This window comes from Scyliorhinus canicula, chromosome 7 (assembly GCF_902713615.1).
Source record: "Scyliorhinus canicula chromosome 7, sScyCan1.1, whole genome shotgun sequence".
Classification (NCBI taxonomy): Eukaryota; Metazoa; Chordata; class Chondrichthyes; order Carcharhiniformes; family Scyliorhinidae; genus Scyliorhinus; species Scyliorhinus canicula.
In genome coordinates this window covers 171,597,870-171,617,745 of record NC_052152.1, presented here as the reverse complement: position 1 = coordinate 171,617,745, position 19,876 = coordinate 171,597,870, and the positions used below count along the sequence as shown (strand labels likewise).

Sequence of the window (19,876 nt, the reverse complement as noted above, 5' to 3'; positions counted from 1 at the left end):
AACCTTTCATGGGGTTGGTCCTCCCAAAAGCCCCAAACAAACCAATTAATGTAGAGGTAGTCAGACTGAGATTGGGTACTCCCAAGCCCTGTGTGTTCTTATATCCTGGTGGATCTTTAGAAGTCTACTCTGTGAAAGAGGGGCTGGATCAGGGCCTGACAAGTCATTTGGTGGGAGATCAAATCATAATCTTTATTATTGGCTCAAATAGGCTTACATTAACACTGCAATGAAGTTACTGTGAAAAGCCCCTAGTCTCCACATTCCGGCGCCTGTTTCGGGTACACAGAGGGAGAATTCAGGATGTCCAAATTACTTAATAGCACGTCTTCGAGACCTGTAGGAGGAAACCGGAGCACCCGGTGGAAACCCACGCAGATTCAGCGAGAAGGTGCAGACTCCGCACAGACAGTGACCCAAGCTGGGAATCGAACCTGGGACCCTGGCGCTGTGAAGCAACAGTGCTAACCACTATCTGTAATCTTTCCTCAGATCTGGCCATATTGTGCACCCAGGATCTGCCCAAATCAGTGTTCGGCTGGCATGGATATTTCTGATAGGGAATTCTGTATGCTCGACCTTCGTTCCATCATAGTGTGTAGAAGACAATGATGTTCTACTAACTTCACTTTGAAGTCAGATCCACTGATCTCGACCTACCATATTCATACTTTTACAACCTGCAACCCCTCATTGTCCTTTCAAACCAGCGTCAGCTAGTGGAAGTTGTACCACCTTCACCAACGTTTCTGTGCTGGGTCTCACAGGTTATGGAGGTTTAGGTTGTTCAGTCTTTGCGCTGGTGACTGCTGCAGTGAGTCACCTGTTGTGATGGACAATGTGGTTTGAAGTGTGGAGGGTGATATTGTTCTGTGAAAATAACATAGACCAAGATTTTTTGGATGGTGGCTTTTCCGTCCTGTCCTCGGAAGAATTGGCGGGGAATGCATCCTTGACGATACTGGCTGTCCTGCAGCCATTTCATGTTCAGCAGATTGTTAATTGGCTAAGGGTGAGACTTCTACCCCCATCTAGGGAGGAGGTCCTGCCTTAGAATGCTGCAGGCTAAATGGATGGCTTGCAGCTCTGTAGTCCCAGCAACGCCAGGCTCGAGTGGTGACCACTGCTGGGATCACAGCCAGTCCCTGATGAAGAGAACCTAATGAATGCCAGACAAGAGATAAAGTATTGCCAGGACTTAGCTGGCAGGCCCAGAAAAGGGGAGTAAGTGGGTTCAGGGCCGGGTTAGTGAGGCCCTGGGAGGGAGGGTAAAATTGCGGAGAGGTATGGCCTTGGGGGAGTTGCCTTCAATGGACACAAAGGACACCTAAAGGAGGTACGACCCCATTTCCTGACACCAACCCACACAGCTAAAGTTGCTGCCTACTTGGGGTGGGCCTTCCCCTGCCATGGATAAAATAGTGGCAGGGGTGGGATGAGGCATTTCAGTTGCCATTAATTGTCCACTTGTAGGCCTTGATAAGCCCGAGGGCAAGTGGGCGCGAGCACCCAACACCTCCACCACTTCCTGTAAAATGGGATAGAGGCCAGAGCTGGCAGGTAGGTGGTGGGCTGACGACAGGTTGCACTTTTACGAGTACATCCTGCCTTCAAACCTGTTGGCAGGAGACCATAACATTTTCTCCATAACGTTAGATTAAATTAGGTTATGATGCAATAGAGTTTGAAAGTATTACTTGGGGAAACCTACTGGACAGCAGATAATGCTCAACATGGTGACAACTCTGCTGTGGGCTATAACATGTTTAATTATTTCCACGAAGGGAGTAGTTAGGTCAGTCGAGCTATTTTGCTCTTCCTTTGCACAGTGGAAGATGAAAGTTGTCAGAGGCAGTCAGGAGCGCAACAGCTTTAACTTCAAGCTCCCTGTTCTCGAAGTACACTTGCTACGTTGAAATTTCCCAGGCTTTGGCACCATTGCTACTCTGCCGAATTGACCATTAATTTTGTGCGAGGACAGTGACAGAAGGCTATTTGAGCGGAGTGGCATCATAGGTAAACTGTTGTTTCACAAATCAACTCAGCATTTCTGCAGGGGGATTAAAGGGTAGCAACAGCGTTCGGAGGCTCATGTTCTTTCCTACCTGAGAATCACTCGAGGCAATCTGTATTACTCAACTTCTGCCTTGGCTGTAATTCTCTGTCTGAGCCCGGTGGTTTGGCATGAGTGCCAATCCCACAAAATGATTAAGGGAGTGTGTGAGAATTAAATTTTAATTGCCACAGATTTTACTTCATGGACTGCTTACCAAAGCATTATTCCCCTAGCCTACAGTCCAGAACAGTGTTTCTCAAACTTTTTTTCATGGGACCCACTTTTACCAACCGGCGGACCTTTGGGACCTATGCCGGCCGATGTTCGCGAGACATGCCGGCTGACGTTAGTGACCCAAGCCGGCCGCCCTTCGCGACATACCATTATTGCTTGCCTTTAATGCGGCAGGTGGGCCTACTTGGTCCTCATGATCTCTCTTGCTTTGTCATTCAATGTTACATTTCAGCTAAGGCCTTCAGCTGACGATTTAAGTTCTTGCTGCATATTTCGAAAAAATTCATGAGGTTTGTCCTCAAACTCGCCATGCTTAGTCTTCAAATGCTTTTGAAGATTTGACTGTTTAAAACTTCATTTGTCAACACTTCCCTGCATGTAACACACATGGGCTTTGCATCTTGATTGGCACAATTAGCGCCATACCTCAAGAAGTCATCTTTATACTGCTTTGTTCCCGATTTCAGTTTCTTCTTAATTGTTTGTTCACCAGAGGCCCTGGAGCTCGGGATACAGCTCACACCAGCACTGCCTTGTGCTACCGTGAACTCTCCTGAGAAACTCTCTCCAGCAGATTTAGTTGTGAGATTCTGTTCTGTTTGTATCTCTGGCCCTCTCTAACTTATTACAAAATGACCCATCTTCAGTTCTTCACACAGTTCTGTTGCTTGCTTATTGGCAGCTACAAAATGGAGGAATCTCACCTCTATGATTTTGCTCACAAAGCATTGACGTGCAGGGCGCATGACCTTCTCTCTGCTGCTGCCTCTGGCGGAAAGACTCATCGTTCATATTTAAAGGACGGTCGCAAACGGCATTATTTGTTTTACTTTGAAACTTTATTTCTAATACCTAATTTTTTCAACTTTATGACTTTTTACTGCTAAAAATTAAACAACTTCAGTTGAACATGTGCATCCTTACATTGACACACAAGCTTTGTTTTAAATACATTCCCATTTCTTGAGAAATTAACCAAATACAGAAAAACGTACAATCTTGTTTTTACATTACAAACTACAACTTGAGGAGATGAAGTAACTTGTCAAACACACGCAATGTCACACTATTTCTTACGTTTCCACTGTATTGCACTATCCAAATATTCAGGTCACCTCTTGCTCCATTCTCACCAATAGCATTTACTTCCTGGTTTCTGGAGCGTGTCGACACAAAGTGATGACTAGATTTCTTCCAGTGTTCACATATGTCAGACCTATTGATTAATCAGTTATCGGTTAATCAGTAGTCCGAGAAACCTGGCCTGGCTTCTTCCCACTGTATCCACCCCAGTCACAGACCACTTCCCGACCAGTACGTACCGTCGTGGGAGTGCAAACGGACGTTGTGCTGGCCGTTGAAGGAATTGACCAAGTAGCCGTAGGTTGTACACTGCTGATTGGCGGCGGGGGACGAGCCGAGCAGTGCACAAACGATGAGCAACAGAGCAGAGTTCTAAGCTGGGGACACCACTGTTACCATCGCGTCCATGTGGATGCTCGTCAGCCCATTTCTCCCCCCCCCCCCCCCCATACCCCACCACTCTGTGCATGCTGACCAGCACACAGCCCAGCCTCGCGCCGCCCCCCCCAAACACCGCAACCAATCGGGTCTGCCCGCGGCCGGCATCCTTAAAAGCCGGTGGCGGCAGTTGGGAACTTCTTCCCGCGATCGGGAACCACAACCGATCGCTCCAGAACCCTCCCGACATCCACCTGCAACACACCTGTGGTCGCGACCCTGAGTTTGAAAAACCCTGGTCTAGAATCATGGGTGGGATTCTCCGAGCCCCCCGCCGGGTCGGAGAATCGCCCGGGGCCAGCATCAATCCCGCCCCCGCCATGTTCCGAATTCTCCGCCACCTGAGATTCGGCGGGGGCGGGAATCGCGCCGCGCCGGTCGGCGGGCCCTCCGCGGCGATTCTCCAGCCCGTGACGGGCCGAAGTCCCGCCGCTGATAAGCCTCTCCGGCCGGTGATTAAACCACCTACCTGACCGGCAGGAGCAGGCAGCGCGGGCAGGCGCCGGGGTCCTGGGGGGGAGCGGGGCGATCTGACCCCAGGGGGTGCCCCCACGGTGGCCTGGCCCGCGATCGGGACCCACCGATTGGCGGACGGGCCTGTGTCGTGGGGGGAATCTTTTGCTTCCGCCTTCACCACGGTCTTCACCATGGCGGAGGCGGAAGAGACCCCTCCCCTGCGCATGTGCCAGTATGACGTCAGCAGCCGCTGACGCTCCGGCGCATGCGCGGTCCTACCCCGGCCGGCGAAGTCCTTCGGCCCCAGCTGGCGTGGCGCCAAAGGCCGTTCACGCCAGCCGGCGGAGTGGGAACCACTCCGGCGTGGGCCTAGCCCCTCAATGTGAGGGCTTGGCCCCTAAAGGTGTGGAGACACCTTTGGGGCGGCCCGACGCCGGAGTGGTTCACGCCACTCCAACACACCGGGACCCCCCGCCCCGCCGGGTAGGGGAGACTCCCGGCTCATGTTTCTGACCAAAATGCCACCCTATCGTTTGTAGTGCATATTTCAGTTGGCCCAATTTTTCCTCATGGAACTCTGGTTCTAGATTCATGTACCTCTTCTCTTTCTTTTCCCTTCCCAAATAAACAGTCTGTTAGATTTGTTTCAGGTCTGTTTTCCTTGTAGAAAGGAAAGCTGAGAGGAGCCTAGAGAGAGATATTTAAGATCCTGAGGGGCAGGGGCAGATTAAACAGTGAGAAAATGTTTCCACACAAGAGAGCATCGAGAACTAGAGGGAACAGGTTCAAAATAAGATGCGGGAGTGACCTGGGTAGAGTGCTCTTTTGGTGGGTTGGTGCAGATTAGATGGGCTGAATGGCCTCCTTCTACACTGTTGCACTATAGGAATTCTATGATTCCAAGAACTAATGTGATTTTTCACCCAGAGGGTGGCTGGACTCTGGAATAAACATCCTGAGAGGGAGACGGAGGCAAGTTCAATCGAGGTATTCTAAAGGGAATTGGATTGCTATCTGAAAAGGAAGAATGTACAGGTTACGGGCAAAAAGGCAGGGCGTGGGAATAGGTAGAATGCTCTCTCAGAGAGTCAGTGCAAACTCAATTGGCCGAATGGTCTCCTTCTGCACAGTAAAGGTTCTGCGAGATTCTGTTCAGGATGGTGGTTAAAACCGTACTGTAAAGCCTTACTTAAAGTGAAAGTCACTATTTAGGACCACAGCACTAAAAGCATTGCTGAACGTTGGGTACAGACTGGGGATGGGACAGTTGACCCGGGAACTTTATCAGAGGCAACCAGAGGAGCTATTTATAAAGGCCCACCTCAGCCAGTCGGGGATGGAGCATTGCGGGAAAGGCCTCAGGCAATGGCCTGAGGTGGTGGATAATCAGAGTGCCCGCGTTTCAGGGGCCGAAGAATTCATAAACCGGTCCCCCTCCCAATGTTTGCACCAAAACGGATTCTCTGTCCCGTCGCTGAATGTGATTGGCATGTTGGAATTACATTCCCCCTATTTCATTTGGTGGGGGGTGGGAAGCATGGGGATTAATGTCGTTCAGATCCAAATTTCAAATGTGAAATTTTTCTTTGGCTGGCATTATAGTTACAGCAAGGCTTTGCACATTCAAAGACTTTTTTCGATTCATTATGAACTTTTGTGGTAATTTCTAATCTCAGGGTCAATGCCGTTTAAGTATTCTAAGTCTTATAGGTTTGTGTTGATTAAGTCTATGCTGTCAAAGTAGTGTTTATTTAGACCATTCAGTGTTTTGTTGGTATTAATTAATTGTAAGGTTTCAAAAACTTTCTGTTTAGTATAAAAATGAAGTTGCAACCAGTTTTGCTTTACTCATTAATGAGGCTCTGTATGCTGTTCTGGAAGCAATGTAGTTGACTATTGCCATGAATAGTTATTTATTAGACAGGCCTGTCCTTGTTCCTGCTCTCCCACCTACAGGCTGTGCTTGGCATGCTGCAGGTTACAATCTGATCACTGGTCTCTGAGATTTACTGTGTGTAATAAAACGGCACCTTTACTGGAGCGTAAAGCCCGTTACATAACAAAGGTTCTGAATTGATTTAAATCAATTTAATACAAAGACAATTAACAAAAGCAATCCATTTAAATATTTGAGATATTGGCCCATTGAGTCTGCATCAACCCTTCGAATGAGCACTCTACCAGTGTCCACTCACCCGTCCACCCCATCATATCCCCATAACCCCATAACCTAACCTGCAAATCATTGGACATTAAGGGGCAATTTATCATGGCCAATTCACCTAACCTGCACATCTTTGGACTGTGGGTGGAATATGGAGCAACCGGAGGAAACCCATGCAGACAGGGAAAATGTGCAAACTCCACACAATCGCCCAAGGCCAGAATTGAACCTGGGTCCTTGGTGCTGTGAGGTAGCAGTGCTAACCACTGTGGTACCGTGCCGCCCCAATAGAACCCGAGGTGCGGAGATTCGGCGCCATTGGCACCGGCACGGCGCTGGCTGCTGGAATTGGCGGGGCCGCTGATTCTCCAGCCCGGATGGGCCGAGCGGCCACGCGGATACGACAGAGTCCCGCCGGCGCTGTCCATCCCGGTCGCTGCCGGCGGGAACTCTGTGCAAACGGTCGGGGGATGGCCTGTTGGGGGGGGGGGGGAACCTCCGATGGGGTCTGGCCCGCGATTGGGGCCCATGGATCGGCGGCCCGGCCTCCCTTCACTCCCGGGTCTACTTTCCTGCGCGGCTGGCTCCTGAACACCGACGCCATGTTGAGTCCCCCGCACATGCGCAGGTTGGCGTGACCCAACTGCGCATGTACGGGTTAGCGCAGCGCCCATTTGGCGCCGGGGAGGCTGGAGCGGCATGAACCGCTCCAGCGCCGTGCTGGCCCCCTATGGGGCCAGAATCGGTCGTCACCATGCCCGTTTTGCGCCATCGTGAAACGTGACGCCGTTCACGACGGCGCGAACGCTTGGGCTCCATTTGGGAGAATCACCCCCAAGATGTGGGAGTTCTTTAGCCCAGAATGGGTACATAGCCAGCATGTGCCTGGGTACCTGATTGAAGCCAACATTTTCATGTTTGGAACCCCTTCGAATCTAGTTGGCAGACTGTAGTTCAATGAGCACTTAATTGCAACTTTCCAGTTTTGGAAAGCTGAAAAAAGGCGAGCTTCAGCATGGACCCAGCTGGCAAGTTGGTCTGTTGGGGAAGTCGGGTGCATGGATAGGCATTGTGGGTGGGAGGCGAGCGGATGCATGGCGTGGTACAATCTTGCTTCTCCAGGTCTCTCAAGAATTCCAGCCAAAAAAGTTATGTAACCGTCTATGGGAAGGTCTTGAATGGCTCCTTTAAGGCTGTTGCTTGGGCTGTTTAATCTCCAGTATGACTGAGTCTAGCCTGGATGGTGTGCTCTCAGCTCGTTTCTACATTATAATGGCCACCAGTACCCTGGAGGCTGGTTTAGCACAGTGGGCTAAACAGCTGGCTTGTAATGCAGAACAATGCCAGCAGCACGGGTTCAATTCCCCAACCAGCCTCCCCGAACAGGTGCTAGAATGTGGTGACTAGGGGCTTTCCACAGTAACTTCATTGAAGCTTACTTCTGACAATATGTGATTATTATTATTATTACAGCTGGCCTAGGCCCCTATCTGCATACGTTTACAAGCACGTATTCAAGCGCACATTGAGTAGCTTGCCTGAAAATTAGGCCTTGTGTGTCAAAGGTGTTTCTCAAATTTTCTTACACCCGTCACCTGCCATTCAGGCAAGAAACAGACAAGTTGAAAATCACGTCCCCTTCTCACCCTGTTGAATTGTGGAATTTGTCCAGGTTATCAGTCACAGCACTCCAAAATAATCCATTGTGTCATGAATTTTGAAATGCCATGAGAGGTATGAAACGGCAACAGGTAAATTCAATTTTCCCCCCCCACTAAATCTACTGACAAAAAAATGACTCCTTCCTGCTAGTTGTTAACAGCCTGCCCGAATATAGGCCTTGGTGAGTTTCTGACGTAGTCATTTTATTAGTCTTAAAATGTTAACATACTCACTGGTGTTTAACGTTGTAGTGTTGAAGAGACCAGTAACTAATGAAGAACTCCTGTCACCTGGAGCACCTTACTTAAAGAAAACATTAACAGTAAGTGTGCATTCCTTGACACTTTAATCAGTTACTACACTGCTAGTGGGGCTATGGTAGAGGTTTTAAACTGATTCAACTGCAATGCTGCCATGGGAGAGTTAAGAACCCTTTATCTCAAATTGCATGGAATTTTGCGTAAGACCCAATGTTATCATTGTGCAGAAACATTTCTGTTAACTGTGGTGTGATTCATGGAGCCTGAAAAATCTCAGGAATCTGCAATCCCAGCATGCCAGCTTGTCTCATGTCCGCTGTTGATCTCTGCTGTTTGAGCATGGGGTCAGGGGGTAACCTAATTTGAATTCACCCCCCCCCCCCCGCCCCCATGTACCTCAGCACAAAGGGCTGGATTTACAGGGTGCAGTAGCCCCGCCTCCCCAGCTAAAGAGTCACGGTGGAACCTGCCCATGGTCCCCGTGACTTCCCCGCATCAATATAACGCTAAGAGCAGTTTTGCTAGCTTCGGGGCGAGACTGGCGTCCATTTCTTGGGAGGAAGTCCCGTCTTGGGGAGCTGCCAACAGCTGTATATGTTCCAGCAGCACCAGTCAGGAGCAGTGACCACTGCTGCAACTACAGGCAGTCCCACCACACTGATGAACCCAAGTAAGTCCAGGGTTGGGGGTCTCAGTAAGGGGGTCAGGTGAGGCTGGGTTGAGGAGGCTGGGAGAGAGTCAAAGCAGGGAGATGATATTGTTGGGGTGGGGGGTGGTTGGCGGGGGTAGTGGTGGGATGGGGGGTGCCTTAATGGGCCCAGGTGTTCTGTAAAGGAGGTCCTCCTTCCTTGCCGATGTCAATCTGTGCATCATGGGTAAAATAAAATAGCATCAAGGGAAGGATGAGACCATTAATGGCCATTAAGTGGCCTACTCAAGGCCTCAATAGGTTTAGATGCCAAATGCTTCACCCACCTCCTGTAAACATATGTGTGCCCCTTCTTCCAAAGGCCAGGAATATTCCCCACCTAATGCCCAGGGTGCAGGAGCCAGGTGCTAGATTCCCTTCCCCAGCCTAGAAAAAAATTAACATCTATTTAAAATGGGGCCATTATAAGATGATTAGGGACACTGTCTTTGGGTTCAGACTTCATCCCAAGTCTGGAGCTATTTGTGTCACTTGAGTAGCTCATTTGCTGGGCACATTGACTGCCGATCCTGGCCGTGCCAACTGAGTGGCTGGGAAAAGGACAATGCTGGAAAATCTCAGCAAGTCTGGCAGCATCTGTAGGAAGAGAAAAGAACTAACGTTTCGAGTCCGATGACTCTTTGTCAAAGCTAATAGACAGAGAGAGTGGGAAATATTTATACTGTGGAGTGAGAATGAAAGATGAGTCATAGCCACAGAAACCCAGGGAAACCGAGTGCTAATGGCGACAGAAACCAAGGGGAAAGAGTGCTAATGGCAGTCCCCAGAGAGGACAAAAGATGTGAAAGGTCAAACAGCAGGGAAACTAACATCAGAAGATGAACTGTAGGTGTGGGGGGAGGGGAAGGGGGAAGAGGAGTGGCTAGGAATATGAGAACTGACGTTGGAACTTGGCTCCTTGAGCCTCTGACACCCGGCAGGACTCAACCTGTTTTCCCGCCCATTGGAGCTGTGGCAAGCTTTCACCACAAGACGTTCTTGGGTAATTGCTGTTCTCCAACTGACTGGGAAATCTTGGGAACAGCCTTTGAAGAAAACATTAAAGTCTTTTGTTAAAACTTTAATTCAATTATATGGCAGTGACTAAGTGTTTTGTGATTCTTGTGCAAATGTTTAGCTTGTCATTGATATTATTTAACAGAAAATAAGATTTAAATTATTCAAGTCTATTGGTAGCACACAGAGAGGAAAATACTTTGGGCGCATTTTGAAGCAAAAGTGTGGTAGTGAGCAGGAAATGCCGTGAGCTCCCCGATGTTCGGTCCGGCGGAGGCCATCACCGAGATAAAATGTTGCGTGATCAGGAGGACGGGAATAAGTGCCACTTGAAGGTCAACTGCTCCGCGACCCCCACCCCTCCATGGCGGGCCAACCAGACCATGGCTGGCCCCCGATTGCTCTCCCACCAGGAAAGCAGCCCCAGTGCCCTCCGGCTCTTTGCCTGTGAGTGAAGATGGCAACTCAACTCCTTTGGTCACGCAGCAGCCCCTCCGCCAGTTTCACATTTTAAAAAAGGAGTCCTAATCGGCGCCCGCGTGATCACTTGCTCAGGGGACCGTTAGATACCGTTAGTACCATTAATTGTATGGAGATTGGGCTTAAGTGATGATTGTTGATTTCCCACTATTTAACGGCCTCATCGCACTCTCATTTAAGCGCAACACGGCCAATAAATCACGCCCTTTGATTTTGTTAATAAAGCACAAAGGCCCAGTAATAGGACATGCAATAATAGTGTACAGATGCTGAATAGATATATTTAAAATTCCCTTCTCTAATTTAGAACAGGCATTAACCTGTCTCAATAAATAAATTAATGGCTATGTTGAGATAATGAAGAAAATCATTTTAGAGTTATGTTCTAGGTGTACGTTAAGCAATATTACAGAGCCAAATTTCACTTTGGACCAGAATGTTAGCCCACAGTAATCTTTTGGGAATAGCTTTATCACTGTAATCATAGTATTATGCAACAAAAATAGAACCCGCAACACAATCTTCCATAAGAATTATTGTTCACCAGTTCTTGTCTAGTGACTCTCTTTTCTTTAAGCTTCCAATTCTTTTATTCTTCCTCACTTACCATTCAGGAAAAACTTTTAACTTTGTAATTTTTTAATACTAAATTGTACACCAGCCTTTTTAGAATTTTCCTAAATTTCAAGGGTGGGATTTAGCAGGCCCATTTGCCACGGGTGCAGATCCAGGTATGGCTGCTAAAATGCGCAATGGAGCTAAAATGGGATTTGCGCCGATGAGATCTCAGTTTGCAATCTTTCCCACTCCCCGCTAGTGATGTGATCAAGTTCATGCCCCTGATTTCCATACAGTATAATATATATTATTATATACTTACCAGCTTGGTGCTGTAATGCCCTCCCACCCTGTCGGCGTGACGTCACGCCAGCATGAATCACTACTAGTTTTCAAAAACAAGAACCAGTTATGATGACCATGCCAGGAGGTGAGCAAACCTCCAGGTGATGAGAGTCATGACACTGCTAACCTAGACTGCCCATTTGGCACTGCGATGGCCAGGCCCTCTGAAGAGCCTCATTTGGGGGTTCACCTTATGTGTGGAGGGGGCTAGATGGCTTTCGGGAAGGGGTTGTGCATGCTTTGGGGTGGGGTGGGGGGGTCAGAGATTGCGGAGGGGTGGCGGTGGGACCAGTAACAAGGATGGGGGGGGGGGGGGCACAGTGCCATTGAGGGGGGGCAGTGCTCCAATGCTGGCGGGGGGTTTCGGGTCAGCCAGATGCATGCATGATGTGGGGGGATACCCCAATATTTGTGTGGTCGGGGGTTTCCCCTTTTGCATATGGGGGTTGGGTGTTCTCCATGTCCTCTGGGTGAGTCCCAATCTCCTTGGGGGAGGGGGCGTCCTGATTTCCTTTGGGGGGAGGGTCTTGATCTCCTTGGAAGGGGTCCCGACCTCCGTGTGGAAAGGGAGTGGCCTTTAATAAAACTTTGAGATCCGGGCACCTTCTAAAAATGGATCCCCCCCTTCTCTGTGGAGCTGGCCTTGCTGGCTCTATCAGGCCCCGCCCTGCCGCAGACCTAGCCTCCAGATTTTCTGTGCAAATCTGATCTGAAAACTCGACTGCGTTTCTGGAGAGAACCGTGCTGGTTTTCAGTCCGATCCTGACACATTGCCATTTTTCAGGAAAATTCCACTTCAAATTTTTTACTCATCTGTATTTTGGTTTGCTTTTCTCCATTCTTGTGGGTTGTAAACTCCAATCTAAAAGCAAAAAGCTAAAGATTGGCAGTAACGTTGCTGTTAGATTTTTCTTCAAGAGTAGGAAGAGCAGCTTTCCGGTGTAAAGTTTAACATTTCCTTGGTCGAGCAAAATATTGCTTGAAGGGTTTGATTTTAAATTAGCTTTCGTATTTCCATATAAAAGGATTCCCTATTCATGGTTAGCAGTGATCAATGAAATAACCAGGAAAGATACCACACCATGAGGAGCAACAGATTTTCTCGAAGAGGCCACCGGTGCTTTCAGCTAGGTTTATTTTTTTTTAAATGTGTTTTTTAATGAAACAAAATTTTCAATATTACAAAAATAACCCAACACAATATCACCAGTCCCAACCCATTTTTATTCAAGACTATGCAACGCCCCCTACCCCAAAATAAAGATCCTAATAGACTGACCAGGCTTCTTCTACCCCCCCACAAACAGCTGATGGTAACCAGCTCCCTGAAAAAATAAATGAACGGTTGCCACCTTGAGTAAAGCCCGTCCACAGACCCCCTCATCACACACTTGATATTCTCTCTCAAGGTACAGAAATTCCATCAGGTCCCCTAACCAAGCCAAAGCCTGAGGTGACAACGGAGACCTCCACCCAAGCAAGACTCGCCTCTGGGCTATTAGCGAGGCGAAGGCCAAAACATCTGCCTTCGACCCTGCCTGCAGCACTAGCAAGCCCGACACTCCAAAAATGGCCACCAATGGGCAAGGCTCCAGCTTAACACCCAGAATCCCTGACATCATTTCAAAAAATGAGAACCAAAAATTAACAAGCTTGGGTCAGGACTAGAACATGTGCATGTAGTTCACCGACACCCTAGAGCACCACTCACACCTTCATCTCCAAGAAGAACTCATTCATACGCGGCTTGGTCAGGTGCACCACCTTGAACTGTATCAGACTTAACTTTGTGCGCAAGGTTAACACTATGAAGTGCCTCACTCCATTCCACCGCCCCAGCACTATGAAGTGCCTCACTACACTCTCCCACCCCCCCTCCCCCGTGACCAACAGCAGCTCGTATCCCATTCCCTCCTTACTTCTTCCAGTCATGCCTGCTCCGTCACCAACAATTGCCCAGAAATGTCTGAGATCCTTCCCTCCCCTAGCTTGTCCAAGGATAGAACCCTATCAATAAACGAGGGCGCCAGTAACAGGGAAAATGAAGGAAGCTCCTTGCGTATAAAATCACGCACCTGAAAGTTTCTGAACACATTCCCTCTTGGGAGCTTGAACCTCTGTAGAATTCCATCTAGCCCGGCAAACCTACCCTCCTGAAATATATCCTTAAACCTCACCAATCCTTCCCTCTCCCACACCTTGAACATTGAATCTAGACCAGACGGCAGAAACCTCTGATTCTTGCAAATCTGTGACATAGAGCCTAATTTAAAATGCTGCCTGAATTGATTCCAAATTCTCAAATGGGTTCGACGAGAGAAAGGGAGTGGAGCAGTATTGGGCTTGTGGTGCAGCAGTAACGCGCCTGACCCCAGATCAGAAGATTGCGAGTTCAAATCACGTCAGGCTCACAGAGTTTTTCTAGGGCAGCACGGTAGTGCAGTGGTTAGCACAGTTGCTTCGCAGTTCCAGGGTCCCAGGTTCCATTCCCAGCTTGGGTCACTATCTGTGCGGAGGTTGCATGTTCTCCCCGTGTATGCGTGGGTTTCCTCCAGCTGCTTCAGTTTCATCCCACAAGTCCCAAAAGACGTGCTGTTGGGTAATTTGGACATTCTGAATTCTCCCTCTGTGTACCCGAACAGGCGCCGGAATGTGGCAATGAGGGGCTTTTCACAGTAACTTCATTGTAGTGTTAATGTAAGCCTACTTCTGACAATTAAAATTATATTAAAAAAAACAAGGGACCTCAGACCATATCCTATGCATGAATCCTCCTCCATCTGTCCCATGTAGAATCCAGATCCTTAACCACCCCTGCGCTGTCTTAATATTTGTCGCCCAGTAATAACATAATCGATTAGGTAGTACCAATCCTCCAAATTGCCTATTCCTTTGCAGAAATGCCCTGTGACCCTGAGGGGTCTTACCCGCCCAAACAAAAGAGGGTATTAACTTATTGATCCTACCAAAGAAAGCATTAGAAAGAAAGGCTGGGAGACAGTGAAACAGAAACAAAAACCTTGGGAGAATATTCATCTTCACCGTTTGTACTCTTCGTGACAAGGTCAGAGGAAGGGCATCCCATCTCTTCAAATCAGCCTTCATCCCATCCACCAGACTGGCCAAGTTACGTTTATGGAGCGAGGCCCAATAATCGGCCACCCGAATTCCCAGATACTGGAAACTAGTCCTGGCTGGACAAAATGGTTGCCTCCTCAGAGGTGCTCTCATCCTCCGGGCGGGGGGAGGGGGGGGGGGATCACTCTTTCCCAGGTCTATCTTGTCCCCCACATTGGAGAGTGGGTTTGTGATGTATATCAGCAAATTATCCGCACATAACCCTATGTTCCCCCGTCTATGCTATATCCCCCTCCCACTGATGAACGACCTCAATGTAATGGCGAGCCGCTCAATCGCTAACACAACCGAAAGCGGGCATAATGGGCAGTCCTGCCTTGTAGCCCTGTTCAATTGAAAGTGCTCTGGGCATTAGTACAGACACTTCAGTGGAGAGCCTATACAAAAACCTAATCCACGACATAAATTTTGGCCCAAAGCCAAACCTTTCTAAAAGGTACCCCCCACTCAACCCTGCTCAATGCTTTTTCCGCATCCATCAAAATAATGATCTCTGGCTCGATCACTGAGGAGGGCGACAACGTCACATTCAACAATCTCCTAAAGTTGGCCATCAACTGCTGGCTCTTAAAAACTTCTGCCTGCTCCTCCGAAATCACCCCGGCAGGCAAGACTCCAAATGAGTTGGCAACAGTTTAGCCGACAACTTACCATCAGCACTTAGCAGAAAAAATAGGTTGGAACGACCCACACTTTGTGGGATCCTTGTTCTTTTTCAGAATCAAGGAATTTGATGCCTATGCCAACGTGGCCAACAACACCCCCTGGACAGAAAATCATTGAACATATTCCAAAGAAGTGGAATCAACAGACCAGCAAACTGTGTTTATAAAATTCAATAGTGAATACATCCGGACCCGGTGCTTTGCCCGGCAGCATCAAACAAATACAATTCATGGTCTCCTCCTGTCCAATCAGAGCCTCTGGCTCCAGCCTTCTCTCCTGTTCCACCTCCAGGAAGGTCAACCTACCCAAAATTGTAACATTATCGAACCCTCCTACGGAGGCTCAGGCTTATATAGCCCATGGTAAAAGGCCTCTAACTCAGTGACCTTCTCCATCCCATCACCCGAGTCCCTAACCTGAACTATCTCCCGAGGGACAGCCTGCCACCTCAGCTGGTGAACTAACAGACGGCTGGCCTTCTCCCCAAACTCGTAGAATGGTCCCTCGAGCGACACAGCCGGCTCACCGCCTTCCTTGTTGACAACAAATTGAAATACGTCTGCAATTTCTTTGTTGCTGCCAGAAGCTCTGGTGTTGGGCACTTCAAGAATGGAATTCCCCAGCCTCTGCCTCTCCACCTCCCATATCAATTCCTGTACGCTTTATAAGAAATGATCTCTCTCCTAGTAACCGCCTTCAGTGCTTCCCAAAGCATGGAAGCCGAAACTGGCTCATCCTTGTTAAAGTCCACATGCTCCCCAATAGCAGAGGTTACCCACTCTCAAAATCCCTGATCAGCCATGTTCAACCTCCACGGGGGTCACTGAGGTCAGCCTGGCTCCAACAACAGGCTCACATAATGTGGGGAATGATCCGATACAACAGTCGCCGAGTACAAGTTATACACCTGCCGCACCCATCCTTTCCACATCCTTATTTGATCTCGGACTCTCAAACGCGTCTCCTGGAAAAAAAACAAATGAGCTTTCAAACTATTCAGGTGGACAAACACCCGGGACCTTTTGACTGGGCCATTTAAGCCCATCACATTCCATGTAACCAGCCGGACAATGGTCTCTGACCCCCTGCCCACTCCCCTCCTAGGTTCAGTCATATCCCACCTATGAGGCAATCCGGCAGGGTCGCAATCTACACCAGATCCAGCCCCGCCCAAGGATGGCCACCATCACCTCCAACAAAGCAGTTCAGAAACAAAAGACCCGTCATGGTCAGCAAATTACCCCTCCCCCCCCACCTCCTCCCGCTCCACCCCCTCAACTCCCTCCCCCAACCCACCACTTTAAATATCGCACAACAATACAGATACTGAAGAACTTAACACAAACAGCAAAGACCATAATCCTCAAGCACCACATGCCTTCTTGCTAGCTCTACCCCGACATCCTGAATATTCTGATGGCATAGCCCTCCCATCTACCATTGCAAGTACTCCGGAACCTGACTGTGACCACACGTGGTGGCTCCCCCGATCTGTGCTTCTGCCTTAACTATTGATGTGCCTGGTCCAACTCAGGAGGGGTTGGAAAGAACCTCTCCCCCACCAACTTTCCAAACATGTTAGAGATGTAATCAGTGGTGTTTCTACCTTTCAGGCCCTCCAGCAGCCCAACAATTCTTACATTCTGCCGTCCAGAGCGATTCATCAGATCTTTGACTTTGGCCTTTGACGTTCCCGCCCCTCTGCCAGCAATGCCAACTCCGCCTCCAAAGAGACAATCCGATCACTATGGTCAGTGACCGCCTCCTCCACCTTCTTGATGGTCGACCCCGCACCGCTAGCTGTTGATCCATCCTGTCTAAGGATGGCTGAATATGTACCACAGCCCCCTCAACCGCCTTCACCAGATCCTCAGCGTGCTTGTTGCTGCGACTTAACCTCACTTGCTAAGAAGTCCACCGACTTCTCGGTCGTCCTGAGGGGGCAACAACGCCACAGAGACCTCCGCCATATTCTCCCCTTCTGAGTCTCAAGGACCTTCTGAATCTGACGAGGATCCCTGACGTTTGACTTTTATTGTATCCGCCAGACATTACTCGCAAGAGGGGATCTTATTCTCTCATATTGCACCAACTTCTTCCCCAAAATCACTCATTAACCAGGCTGAAAGGGCCAAAAAACCAAATCCCCAAGCAGGAGCTACCGTGTGTGTAACTGTTCACCTCATAGCTGCCACCGGAAGATTCAGATATCTTTTACCCAACACAAATTAGCAAACTAGCAGTAATCAAACCTAGACAAGGTTTCGGCAGGCTAGTTTTTAAGTTATGGATACTATGGCACTTTTAATTTCAATTCTCCTCAAGGTCAAACAATTTCTGAAGAATTAAATGTTTGAAGGTCTGGCTTTGTTGCAGTTCAGTCAAGTACCATGGACAAACTAAACATTTGCACATTCGCAAGTTCATTTATCTCTACGTTTTCCTGCAGAAAATACAGCTGGTAATGAAGAATTAATCGTTGTATATTTAAAAAATACTTTTGTAGCAGCAGTGTAGCATTGTTGATTTTTAGGTAACTGAATCGTCAGCAACAAACGCAATACAGACTGTACTTGTTCCAAAGTCTTCCAGTTACATTTTAGGGTGAATCGCCTGATAAAAATGTTAATTATATTTCTTTTAATTTAGAAATCGCCAAAAAGTTGTGATTTACTAAAGAACCATGTGTAATCGTGGGTGGATCTGCTTTGCTCCAACTAAGTGGAGAAAGCTATGAGCATGGTCCCGTGCCAAATACCTTGCGTGAGCCGTGCTAATATTGACAATGTTTTTTTTTTAACATAAGCTGCGTTGATCAAGAAACAAAACAAACTAAAACCATTTTACAGGCACCAACATTTCAATCTGGACTTTGCAATGAAAGTGTTTTGAACTACAACGGGAAAAATGAGGAAATTTTGCTCTTTCCTAAATGTTTTTGTTTCATCTGCATAGTTCTCAGATCTGTCTATCTCATACACGTTTTGAACAAACTGTATTTTTGTGTGTTAAATTTTGTTGTGACATTGATGTGACCTTCAAGCTTTCTCTATTGAAAGCTAAGTCTTCACCAATAACTCTCCAGCTCTTAACTACATTCAGTACCTTATCATTACAATCTTTGGCCAAATCAGTTTTCACATTCTTTCTGCATCCATGGATCGCTGAGATGCCTAATATCGTTCAAATGTGATTTTCCTTTGCTAAACTGTTGTACAGTCATTAACTCGCTCTATTCCTATGATCTTTATATCAGCAAATGGAATTTTCCATTACATGCATTTCTAATTGTTAAACAACATATATGCAAATTGATTTGTCATCAAATCTTATCAATAAATGTCAACAGCTCTCAATGCTTTATGCTGTTGTCAGGAATGTTTCTTATCTGGGCACCCAATCTTTTACATGGACAACAAAAAAGTACTTTTCTACACAACGGCACTATTCGCATCCATGATAATTAGGGCTTACCTCCTCCATGGGTATTTATTTGAGTACATATTTATACACGGGCAGACTTGCGAGATACCACTGATGGGAAAGTTGAAACACGATGGTGTGTCCATTCTTCAGGCGCCAAGTACCCTCTTAATTCTCTAAAATAGCAGGCATGTGCTTCACACACGCATACTTCCAACTTGATCCTCCACCGCACAAGACTACCACTTAACCAAAGGCGGCACAGTAGCACAGTAGTTAGCATAGTTGCTTCACAGCTCCAGGGTCCCAGGTCTGATACCCAGCTTGGATCACTGTCCGTGTGGAGTATGGCAATGAGGTAAGAGAGACAATATCCAAGGCTTCTCAGAGCTCACCACCTGTGCGGAGGGTAAGTTCACTCCATGGAGGGACCATACAAAAATGGGAGCTCCGAAACTTCTAGCTAGCAGCTTCGATAACCATGAGTGTGGAGCAGTCTAGGACCTACAACACTGAAGCACGATCCCTGACCCATGGCCACATTGAGTGAGGCTCTGCCTCAGCAGTAAGGCGTTGTATAATTTGCTTAACATTATGTGCAGAGTTTTGTACAAAATAAATACACCCCATTTAGAAAACAGTTCTGATAAAATCAAATTATTTTTGTATGTTTCTCTTCATCCCAGATTGTAGGTGATGCAGTGGGCTGGGGTTTCGTGGTACGAGGAGGAAGACCGTGTTACATTCAGGCAGTAGACCCAGGTGGTCCAGCGGCAGCAGCTGGAATAAAGGTAATGCTTAAGATCAAAGAAATCTATTATAAAGAAAACACATGACTTATGATTACAAAGGGATAGGGTAATAGGTTAGACATTAAGGATGCGATTCTCTGGCGTGTTTCCCGGCGGTGGGAGTTGGCTTGCCGTTGGCTGGAAGCAGGATCTACTGGTCCCACCGCTTTCAACGGGATTTCCCATTGAATCCAACCCATGCCATACGGAAACCCCGCGGCGAGGATGCGTCGGCGGCAGCATCGGAAGATCCCGCCGGTTTGAACAGCCGGAAGATCTCGCCCTATCCTTTCACCTCTGTGATCAGGATTGAAATCCAACCCAGACTTTCTGTCTGATGGCTATAATGATCTTATATCAAAAGAGTTTGGGTAACCTCAATCCAAGACCCATTGGTCATGGGCCTACTTCATAAGG

The 19,876-nt window shown here is 47.9% G+C and overlaps 1 protein-coding gene across 3 annotated transcripts in view; it reads left to right on the top strand.

The window, feature by feature from the left end:
* Positions 1 to 19,876, top strand: part of LOC119969538 (DEP domain-containing mTOR-interacting protein-like) — an 83,281-nt gene that overhangs the window by 37,500 nt on the left and 25,905 nt on the right. For all 3 annotated transcript variants that reach the window (XM_038803266.1, XM_038803268.1, XM_038803269.1), the window contains 2 exons: positions 8,345 to 8,415; positions 19,355 to 19,459. In XM_038803266.1, the coding sequence (XP_038659194.1) occupies positions 8,345 to 8,415; positions 19,355 to 19,459 (176 nt within the window). The remainder of the gene's footprint in view (positions 1 to 8,344; positions 8,416 to 19,354; positions 19,460 to 19,876) is intronic.